At 35.9% G+C, this 11,478-nt stretch overlaps 1 protein-coding gene across 6 annotated transcripts; it reads right to left on the reverse strand.

Moving 5' to 3' along the window:
- Positions 1 to 555: 555 nt before the first annotated feature.
- LOC140782040 (transcriptional corepressor LEUNIG_HOMOLOG-like) lies at positions 556 to 10,212 on the reverse strand. Of its 6 annotated transcripts, none has more exons than XM_073128384.1 (18): positions 10,000 to 10,212; positions 9,722 to 9,860; positions 9,528 to 9,625; positions 8,618 to 8,727; positions 7,377 to 7,675; positions 7,228 to 7,297; positions 7,033 to 7,138; positions 5,460 to 5,509; positions 5,083 to 5,376; positions 4,886 to 4,960; positions 4,588 to 4,806; positions 4,331 to 4,472; positions 4,150 to 4,259; positions 3,752 to 3,901; positions 2,535 to 2,690; positions 2,345 to 2,461; positions 2,006 to 2,203; positions 556 to 1,164 (listed from the first exon to the last, which is right to left on the reverse strand). In XM_073128384.1, exons 2-18 carry the CDS (start codon positions 9,751 to 9,753, stop codon positions 1,021 to 1,023), a joined length of 2,370 nt encoding a protein of 789 aa, XP_072984485.1. In that variant the 5' UTR covers positions 9,754 to 9,860; positions 10,000 to 10,212; the 3' UTR covers positions 556 to 1,020. The 6 variants fall into 6 exon arrangements, with proteins under 6 accessions (XP_072984485.1, XP_072984480.1, XP_072984483.1 ...); XM_073128379.1 differs by having other exon boundaries at positions 2,345 to 2,470; XM_073128382.1 differs by having other exon boundaries at positions 2,345 to 2,470; positions 4,886 to 4,954; positions 9,722 to 9,812; positions 10,000 to 10,193.
- Positions 10,213 to 11,478: the final 1,266 nt, after the last annotated feature.

The raw sequence follows: 11,478 nt of genomic DNA on the forward strand, positions 1-11,478 counted from the left end.
TTGATATAAATTTATCCCATAGCTTCAATTCAAATCCGAATAAGACGATAGATGTAGAGTTCAAGAATCGCGAATAAGGTTTGGTACCTTAAAAAAAAAACACCCAAATATAATTGAAAACCTCTACTCTAATTTAATGAATAAGCCCAAAGTATTAGATTAGAGTGATAATCTCCTATGTAACGAGGTAAGTTCTCTCCTCCTTGCTAAAGACCAACGGTTGTAATCTCACCATGGATAGCCGTGTCGACGGGGTACCGACAAATGGCACGATAAGTGCCGGCACCCCTTCTACTTGTTAAGCTATCCGTTGTTGATCGAGCAGCTATCGACGACGGCAAAGACAAATGTGAGTATCTTTTTTTTCTCTCCTCTTACGGCGTGGGCACAACCATCGTTGAATCTCACGGCAAATACCCAGCAAGAGTACATGACTTGAACCAACTTTAATTGTAAGTTCTAGCATAGCTAATAAATAACATCCATATCTCGAGAGAAAAAAAAGAAAAAATCACATGCACTTCATATTTTAGTTCATCACACAAAACAAATAGATTCATGGAGACAATGCGGTAAAACTACATTAACTTACATTAGCACAGGAACTGGCTCGACCTACAGAAGAACAACTCTGACAAGTCAAGAAGCTTTTGACTAATCAAATATTACTTTCAAAATATGGGGCTGTCTTGCAAACCGACAATCTCATTTACATCGTTTTAAGTACAAATGGAAAGATTTTCTTTGAAAAAAAAAGTATCCTGTTGCTTCCCTTCCTCTCATATGCATTCTCTCCAGTATAATATAATGCCACCACGCCAATCAGCAAGGATTTCTTCACCCCATCAATCAAATATATGCAGGATGCGCACCAGAAAACTAAGCTTCCCTTTTATTGCCATCAGAAGGAAAATAAAAATAATTAAAATGGGCATATTATTGTGATCTCACAACCTTCCATTCTCCTTTTTTTCAGGCTGAGTTGGTAATATGCCAAGAATGAGATCTAGGTGCCATCTTTTATTTCCAAATTTTAACGGAACTGTCATGGCTTGCAGAGGCAATCAATCCAGTGATAGGAGACTGTGCAAGAGCAGCAATAACGCCTTCATGTAACTGGAATGTCATTCTGTGGCTATCAGCCATGTTCCACAGCTCCACAGACTGCAGATAATCAAACAAGGTAAACTAGTATTAGAAAAATAAATAAAACTTCTGGGGTAAGGTTGCGGCAACAAGCCCGAAAGGTCTATTGAGACTTATCAAAGACATCAGAGCTAAGCTTAAGAGTTCCAGCATCATGGAATGATGAAAATGAAATAACATGTATAACCTTGTCACATGATTCCAACACCTTAATATAAAACATTTCATTCACTTATTAAGAAAGTTGAAGAAACACGAGAATATATTGGGAGATCCCTTATCCACTCTTTTACCAAAATTGCAAGTAGAAACATTAAAGGACTGGACAAACTGGGCCAAAATCAGTTGCAGATAACCAGCTTTTCATAAGACTAGTACTAAAAGAAATGAATATCAAGGAAATAGATGTTACCTTAATAGGAGTTGCATTAGAGATGGCAGATATTAAAAAATAGTTTATGATTTTGCCAAAGTATAATGTAGAATCCTCTCTATATTATTTTCTCATAAGACTAGTACTAAAAGAAATGAATATCAAGGAAATAGATGGTACATTAATAGGAGTTGCATTAGAGATGGCAGATTTTAAAAAATAGTATATGATTTTGCCAAAGTATAATGTAGAATCCTCTCTATATTATTTTCAAAAGATAAAGGATATATAAAGCAGCACGATGTAAAATAAAGTGAAAATTTCTCCACCAAATAAAGCACAAAAGCTTGCACGCCTTACACAATGAAATATAGAAACAACTTCGTCTATCACACAGGAATCATTAGTCAACCTTCAAGTTCACCATTTTCAGATGAGTAACATAGCAATTTATTCAACACTGCTGGATATTGAGCAAAATGTTACCTGATAGCCTCCAATAACCAAAAACTTGGGATGTCTTGGATGGAATATGCAAGAATGGAACTGGTTTCCATTAGATCTTAGCTCATGGATGCACTCCCCTGATGACATCGACCATACTTTCACGCAATCCTTACTGACGGATGACACATAATCACCATTTTCATCCCAACAGATAGAGAGTATGTCACTACTATGACCCTACAATTGGAAAAGTATATTATAAACAATATAGTACAGACTAAACAAGAATGTTCAAATAATCCGGCACACATACTAGATATTCTTCACATATTTTTCTACAAAATATTACGTAAAACTTATTATAGTAAAAGTGAGAACCTTGAAGGAGTGTGTCTTTAGATCTTTCTCAATATCAATAACATTTAATATCTTTTCAGCTGCCGCAGCAAGGAAATGTCCAATTCGAGGCTGAAATCTAACTTTTCCTGTGCCTCCCTGTTTCATCTACAATTATATAAAATTCAAAGACTCATGGAGGAAAGAAAGAAACAGAGGCTTTCGGATCAACCCTAGTAATACGTGATGGTGCACTTTGGCCGACAGTCCAGAAGCGGATCTCTCCATTACCGTCACAGGAGCAAAGAAGTTCTGTCCTTTTGGGATGAAAATCGAGTGCAGTTACTTGAGAATTATGCCCATGAAAAATCTGTAAAGAACCGCTTCGCTACCAAAATGAAGAAACGACTTTAATAAGTATATTACAAGAAAAATAGCTGGATGGCAATAAACTTAAACTGACACAATGAGTTAGTAGTGTTGCTAGGCAAATCATCAGAAAAATAAAGGAAAAATAAATGTCACTGCAGTAGAATTTAGACCTTGATGGAGACCACAAAGTATGAACAGAAGATTAGCAAAAATATGTCAGATCCATTATGTTGTAATCAATATAATGTACCATGTATTTGATCTTGCATTCAAATTTTCTTTTTATTTTTTCTTTCTTTTCTGAACACTGTTTGATTTATCTCAGATTAATATGAATCATATAAAAAGCAAATCAGAGGGATGTGAAAGACAGATGCACCTCTCAACAGAAGAACCAATACCCAAGTATCTCTAGTGATTTAATAATAACTAAAGGATAAGAGAAAAGGAAAGCATGCGTACAATTATAAACTGTATGCATACCCCAACTGATCTGCACCTCTATCTCTCCCCAATTATTCATTTATACGTCTTATCAGAACTCTTTTGAAAAGGCTCACGCTTACTACTTATGATTACTGAAAGGACCTCATATAGCTTGACTTGAGATCTCACTCTCACTTGCTCCCACTAAAGATTTGGCATGTAACATCTACAAACCAAATAAAGTGTAAAACACTGCACAAGCATTACTCATTCTTTAAAGTATTCCTCACTTGACAGGATAACTAACATAAAGTAGGCCTCTAAAAGTCCTCAATCAGATTTCCACAAGTGAATTCCATATCCAAATCAGGAGTCAGGAACCCTAATTTCACAAACTAGATACACTTCCTCAAAAATAAATACTGGAACATACAAAGGTTTCTCTTACTTTCTATTACCAATCAAGCTAAAAATAGATCAGAAGGTTCTTCATGTATAATGTCACCATAATCAACCAAAATATTATCCTATAGGCATGTTTTTGAGCTAACAAACAATATAGATTATCTATGTAGATTTATAAAAAGCACGTACAAACATGAAAACAATGATTAAACTACTAGGAAGAAGTAAATTTATAATTTTTATTACTTCAGCTGCATTCCATAGTCGCACAGTTCCATCAGAAGAAGATGTTGCAAGCTGGGTTGAATTCGGCCTAAAACAGATATCTGTGATGAAGTTCGAGTGTTCTTCACTTTTGCTCTCTGTCTGCAGAGTGTCCACATTCCAGAGAATGACCTATCAATTGTGATGAACATAAGGCTCACAGATTATGGAACACATGTTTATGGAAATTAAGCACTACTGACTTAATAGTATGTGCAGTGCACATTCTTACGACTTTTTTGACAGAATGAAATAACTATTCCATTGTAAATGGGCAACATATTCTTGAATAAAAATTGCCGGCCATGATAATATCAAAGTAGTTCCTAAAATATTGCCATAACAACGTCAATATCCTTAGTAAAATTTACATACTATACCTTCTTTTCATGCCCAGCACTAGCTAGCAACTTCCCATCTGAAGAGAAGTGACAGCAAAGAACTTTGCTGTTGCTGGTACGAACACAACCAACTTCGTTGAAGGAAAAACCTGGATAGAGAATGGAAATTGTATTGTTACATAAGGTGCAAATACTGATACTAAATGTAGATAACAATTACCCTTTAAAGACTCTGAATTGTGCTCAGCTGGGCTTCTCTTCACTGAAGCAAATATATCTCGTGTATCTCCAGCATCATGTGAAAGAAATGATTCTACGTTATCATCAAAAGAACCAACGTCCCCAAAATGTTCAAGATCATCCTGTCATTTAAGAGAATCCATTAAGGTTTAATGAAGATGGACTGATGGAGTGACATAAGCAATGAACACCGCCTCTTCATTTTCGAAGTAACTAGTATCAAGGAACTGCAAGTACCATCTGATTTGAAGATGAAGCAAGTCCACCCATTCCATCTGTACCATAAATCATAGAACCCTTTGGCACGATGCTCATGTGCTGCATGTTACTAGCCATTGGAACAGCATCACTAGGGGTATGAGTGGATGGAGTAGATGGCGGAGAAGGCCCAACAGTATTACCCGTACAATTACTATTTCCAGCTCCAGAAGAAGTAGGCTTCCTTTTTCTAGAATTCTGGAGTGCAAATAGGTAATTCATCAGATTGAATACAGGAAAAAAAGAGCAGCACAGAGAGATTCTTCTATTGTGGTACCTGTTGCAACTGTTGGTGCTGTTGCAGTTCCTGCGATTGTTGATTAGAGGACTGTTGCATCTGGGCCACCTTCAACTAATAATAGTACAAATAAGAGATGCATGGAATTGTTACAATGCCAGTTTCTACTGATACAGCCAAAAAGAGGCTCAAATAAATGTTCACCCTCAACCAAATAGAACAATCAGAGTGCTGACCTTCATTAAATATTCAGCTTGGTCAGGTCTGACCTTTGGTGAACTAGACTGAAGTGGAGAACCAACTGATCCATCATTGCCATTAGGTTGGCCGTCTTTTCCACTCAAACCACCCCTAGGCAAGGTCCTAAATCTTCGAGGATCCGTTTCACCAAAGTTGGATGAGCTACCAAGGTTTCCCTGTCCTTGCGCTTGAGCTATGAATTGTTGTTGTGGGGACAACAGTTGGAACTGATTCTGAGAAGATATAAATGGTTTCTGCACACCCAAATTTGGGTGTAATTGGTCGATACCCTACAGAACTCAAATAAACTTCTGAATTCAGTTAATTTTTTATCTTAGGAGACAAGGGAAAGAAGACTATATATACTACTTACCGTTAGGGGCCAACCTTTCAATGGAAGACCACTGACACCTTGGTTCATTGCTGAAGAAATGACGAATGGAAGGAAAAAATAAGCACCACAAAATAAGTACTGCTACCCTCTCTGAATATATTTCATAGTAGAAACTACAACACTGATTCGTGGGACTTTTTCCTTCTCAACCTGCTATCTTGAGTATACAACTCAGTACAAAAGAACCACGCAAGTCAGGAATTCTACTATATGACCCTATAGTGAATCCTGGGTAATATTATACTCATCCAAGCCTTTGCCAACAGTAAGGGACCATTTAGAGCACAGGTCAAAGATGAAAATGCTCCAAAAGAGCTCACAAATTTCTATGATCAGCTATCAGTCTGTTGTTAACCCCTCAACGTTGGTGTCAATTTCCTAGGCAAAGCAAAATCAGACAGCAGAGGGACTTGCCACAAAGTTATAAAGTCAGTTGTGGGTAAAATAGTCTAAGTGTCTAACTTCTAGGTTGCAATTTAGGCTCATTAAACCCAGAACATATCCCACAAGAAAATTCTTCAAACACAGGAATAATCCAGACAAGGGTGAAAAATGGCAATTTCTCATTAGGAACATTAAGTGCTGCTACTTACAAAAGTAGCAAGATACCACAAACCTCAAAAAAAATGTTCAGGCACATAGTTGTCATTTGATGGAATGTTCCTAATAGCACCTGTTATCAATTCTACCAAAATTTCAAAAGTACTTATGAGAAGATTCTTTTTTCTGTTAAACACAGCGCTATGAACACATGACATGATTAAATCCGACGGGCTTGTGCACAATAGTTTTTTAGTGTTTTAGTAGTATCAGAAGAAAAGGACAGCCAGATTGATCTCTTCCTATAGCCAACATATTCAAGAAGATCAAATTGTAATACTAGAACACCGACTCAAGATATTTGCCCTTTTTCCATGATCTAACTACTACTTTGTCCTCCAATAGTATGTCATATGCTGCATTGTGTAGCCAAATTGAATCTTTAGAAGTTATGTATCACTATGGAACCAGAAAACACTCAGGTCCTCATTGATTAGCATAGTAGACATTATTTTCATTCATTCTTCGAGGTGGCTTATGTATGTGGTATAACTCCTAAACCTGGTTAACTAAGCTCATTTCTTAAATTTGAATAAGGTAGCTTAACCAATTTATGAAAATATGATATTGCTTGTACACTGGTTTAGTGGTGTCATGACTCATGATTACACTTGATGTGATATGAAAAGTAATAAATTTAAAAGATATGTTATGAAATGACCAATATACTTTTCATATTGGATGGATGAGGAGAGGAGAGTGAGAGAGAAGGATTGAAATAATAGTTGATTGAAGCGATATGTTTTCAAGGGTAAAATGGTAATTAAATTTTGTCAATAAATAAAATATCGTATGGAAGATGAGAGGAGAGAAAAGAATGAGTTTAAGTAGGTTGCCTTAAATTAGTTTTGAGATAAACTGTTGTTTGGATACTAACAAGTTTAATGCTCGCTAAACTAGTTTAAAGTTATGCCTAAACCACATCCAAACAGAGCATAAAGGAGTTACTTACCAGAACCACCTAATCCAGGTTTTGCCTGCATAATAGCCTGACCATATAATGAAGAGGGATCCATGGGCAAAGATCTTTGAGGTACACCCAGTTCACTCTTGATGTCCTGCCAAGGTTGCGCCAAAATGATTTAGCAGCACATTCACCAACACATAATTATTGAGGAACAGATAGTTCAAGTAATTACAGACTTACAGTTTGCTGATTCCGTGTCTGAATCTGCTGGAGAGCTGACATGTTGACTGAATTGCCCTGGACTAATTGACTGTGCGAACGGAAGAAGAATTATAATCTACAGTTCCTATTAGTAAACATCCTAGTGAATAATAGGACTGAAATATTACTTGGGATGATTTGTTGCTGACTTGAGGAAAGCCATCCTACTAGCGTCAAGGAGTTGAGGAGATGCATCAGAATCCACTGAATTGGGATTCTTCATACGTTCTTCATACATCTTAGCAGCCAGAAGGCTGGCTGCTGATGACCCCAAAATAGCATCAGAGTTTATGGTATTTATCATGCTATTATGAGCAGGATGATTTGGATCTCTTCTCTGCAATTGCGCTTGTCGTTGCTGCATGAGTTGCAGTTGTTGCTGCATTTGTAACTGTTGTTGCTGCTCCCTTGCTTTCATCTGTTGTGCCTGCAAGTTTACAAAACAAACATGAGAAAGAGAAAAAAGAATTTTATTTATATGTACCAGTATTTATGAACAATAAAATTATAAAGCCCAAAGAGGATAGGCCATTCACTACTCCAACAGTAAAAATATCAGTAAGCTAGACTAGAGTTTTGATGTATCATTGAGTAAGAATTTTCGTGATAACCATAATAGACTTACTCCCAAAATTACGCAGCAGTAAAACTTTCTATTTGCATGCTCCTTCAGTATTACTAATATATAACAGCATACACCACTAAATGCAGCCAAGATAATCCCAATCATGATACCTATTTCACAAGTCTCAATCATACTCTCCCTCATCAGTATCTATTATATGATATTCTAATTTCAGCAGTGTCAGTAATTGTTTTCTTTTTCCTACTCACTTGCATTAGAATTTAAACAATATGGCCAATAGGGTATAGTGCATGTACTTATAAATATTTGTGCTTGGTATACAAGTTCAATGTTCAATCTTATGCATGGTAAGAATTTTGACACAAACTGGTCCAAACTAGGTTATAACTGATAGTTTCCCCCTGATATCGCCAGCTACACATTTGACATTTCAATCCTATTTTTATTTGTTATTTGAATTATTGTTTTTTTGTGCCTAATGCAGGTTTTGGATGAAACTGCTGAAATGGTCCGAAGTGAATCAGTATGGACTGATTTAATCTTTTAATAGTAGGGGGCTAGAAGCTAAGCACCCACTTATCTAAGCGTAACTGTAGCCAAACAGCAACAGACAAATTAATGCACTAAAAATTATTTGAACACTGCAGTAATGGCTTAAAAAACCCCTACTATGCACAAAGCTGTGTAACTGAAAGATCTCTTGAAATTTTTTTTAAAGAAAAGAAAGTGATAAGATGAAGCATCATGACATGAGGCATAGTAGTACTAAAAAGGATACTACACCTCTAAGTATGTAACAGCAACCTCCGAGTGTTTCTCATCTGCTCTTGCAATGAAGATATCCCAAAAGATAGACCACCATTCAAAGAGGAAGCCTCCAGGAGCATCAATTGCTGCATGATAAAGCTAAGGTTAGATAGAAAACTGGAATTATTATATGCACAAACTATGACTAGCATGATAGGGCCTATGGATGTCTAGCTCATTAAAAGAAATAAAAATGAAGATAGGAACAAAAAAAAGGAGGAGCTAAGCAATTTAAGAATAAAGTAGTACTGGTTACCTTCTCAAAATTCCAGAATCTGATATAGGATCGACCATGTCAACCGGAATAACAAAAAAAAGCAACAACAAATAAAAGAGCTAACACAAGGACAAGAATGTCTTTGACTTTAAAAATCGCACATCATGAAGGTGGGCAAAAGGAAAGAGAGCTTAGATGTTCAGTCTTGATTCAACTCAGTAAGACAGTGGTCAATTTATGGACGGATCCTATATTTCTGATTGGAAAAAATCAACACCTCAGTACTTAAATCTCAATAATAAATGACCAGAACCCCCAACAAAGCTAAATTAGAACATTAACAATTTAAACCGATAGTTGTAACTTTTTCAAAATTTAGCAGTGCATAAAGTTTGAAGTGCCGCATCTTTCAACAGCCGATCTCAACCACAAAAGGACTACAGTTTTCAGTAGGAAATCTGACAGCCAATCTAGAATTGCTATCAAGAAATCTACAAATTGGACCCAAATAGTTGGGACTAAATGTTTGCTTTGTTCTTGCTTCCTAAAACTTGAAACATGTATCGCTTCAATAAAAATATTCAAACATGACTTAAAAATAAACCAGTCCTAACCAGAAGAGAGTAAAAAGAACAAGTAAGATCAGCAGAGAGTAAACAGAACGCATACCTACTGGTTCCGTCGCAACTTTGCCTTCGGCCATGAAGGCTTTCGCCGTAGCTTGCAAATTCCGCTTCACCAGATAATCGTGAATATATACATCAAGCCTAACAAACCAAGCAGAAAAAAAACGAAACAAATCAACTTAAATCCCAAACAGAACCAGCAGGAAGAAGAATCTCATAGAGTGATCAGATGCTCACATCTTGTCTGCTTCCCAATTATTCCGCGCCATAATTATACTCTCCAATCCAACACACCAGAGAGCCAAATCTCACGCCTGCGATCGCATCCCTAATTCACCATTAAAATTAGATTCGACCGCATGCTGATCAAAGAATCCTTCAAAAACGAAAAGGATCATGTCCTAATCTATCGAAATCGACATCAAGAATCTCCCGCCCTAATTAGGGTAAAGCAAAAGATCAAGATCAATTTCGATGACAATAACGAAATCGAAATTTAGGACGAGAAAGCGTACCCTTAGCTGTGGTATTCTCCAATAATGAATCGATAAAAAAAATCGGCAGTCTTACTACAAGAAAGAAATGAATCCAAACCCTGGATAAAATTTATTCCTAATTTGGAAATTTGGAATTGGGGAATGGGCAGAAACCAAAGAGGTGCGGATTAGAAATCAAACGGATAGCTGTTTTGAGTTTCTAATTCGCATCCGAAGAGAGTAGTTGGTGACGAAATATTAAAAATGGTGAGGAAATATAAAAAGTATATTACTGGAGAAGGCTAGCTGGAGATGAGGAAATATAAAAAATGGTGAGGAAATGAGGAAATATAAAAAATGGTGAGGAAATATAAAAAAGGATAGCTAGTGTTTAGGCTTGGTTGGATTAGGAAGTGATTGAGGTTAATGGATTGGGAGAAGAAAGTTGCAACATTTTTTATAAAAATTTTAGAGATAAAAGTTAAAATTTTTTAGAAATCGTCATTTTAACTGCACAATTTATTATATTTAATATCTAAAAATAAATAAATAAATAAATAAAGTCATCATTTATAGAAAGATAAATGACATGCTTAAAACAAGCAGCTAAGGAGGCTAGACAAACTGAAAGGCCCGCAACTCAAAAGAAATACTAGTATAATTTTATTTCAAAAATTTAACGGCAACAACTATTTAGAAAAAAAAAATATGGATGCAATAAAATTATATTATTAACAAAAGTCTAAGCTAACTAAATTGTTAAGAATTTCTTCAAATTAGTCACATCAACCCGAGCCTTTTCGAGTTTTATTTTATAAATTCTTCGATTGGGCAGGGCCTTAATATAGTAGTGCAGAATCCATCTATTGTTTACTAGGAATTTACATAAAAAAGGATAACCAAAATTAAATTTAAAGAAATCCATGACAATAAGCAATTTGATAGTTGCAAGGTATATGTGACCGTCTTCAAAGAAATTTTTTTCTGCTTCGAAACATCCCAGGTAGATGATCTATCCCACCAATCCGCCGACTTAACCCCTCCGTTGCTAAGAGTACGGGTGAAAATAGATTGGATACGGGTCAAAATATTTCACCCGGTTCAAATTAAAATACGAATAACGATAGTAGTTTATTAAAATATCTACATTTGGCTCCGAATACATGTATATTATATTTGTTCGAATACAAATTTAGATATCGGATATTCGTTTACTCGTATACTATACAATATTAACAAACATCCTACCGACCTTGAGACCCATTAACATAAAACCCTCACCACCTAGTTATCCTAACTTATGAGTTCTCAAATCTCATTCTCAATCCCACAAGCCGCTTCACTCTTAAAGACTCAAACCTATGGGTAAAAATGGATCCTATTATGCGTGTAGTATCTGATTTAAATGTGGATAGTGAACTCAATTAACATCTCAACACACTAGAATTAGCTTTGAAGATTTTATATTAAGTAGATTTAAAGATATTTTTCACGAAATGTTCCAAAATAGTCGGAGGG

The sequence above is a fragment of the Typha latifolia genome, chromosome 2 (assembly GCF_019914945.1).
Source record: "Typha latifolia isolate L0001 chromosome 2, TyphaL0001v2, whole genome shotgun sequence".
In the NCBI taxonomy this organism is placed as follows: Eukaryota; Viridiplantae; Streptophyta; class Magnoliopsida; order Poales; family Typhaceae; genus Typha; species Typha latifolia.

Bases quoted from the DNA above. Each gene is read 5' to 3' on its own strand.
- LOC140782040 (XM_073128379.1), bottom strand. From the start codon at position 9,753: ATGGCGCGGAATAATTGGGAAGCAGACAAGAT. The intron at 7,298-7,376 runs GTAATATTTCAG...CCGTTCGCACAG, and splicing joins TCAGCAACAAATCATCCCAA to TCAATTAGTCCAGGGCAATT. The intron at 2,691-3,751 runs GTAATAAAAATT...TCATTTTGGTAG, and splicing joins GACTATGGAATGCAGCTGAA to CGAAGCGGTTCTTTACAGAT.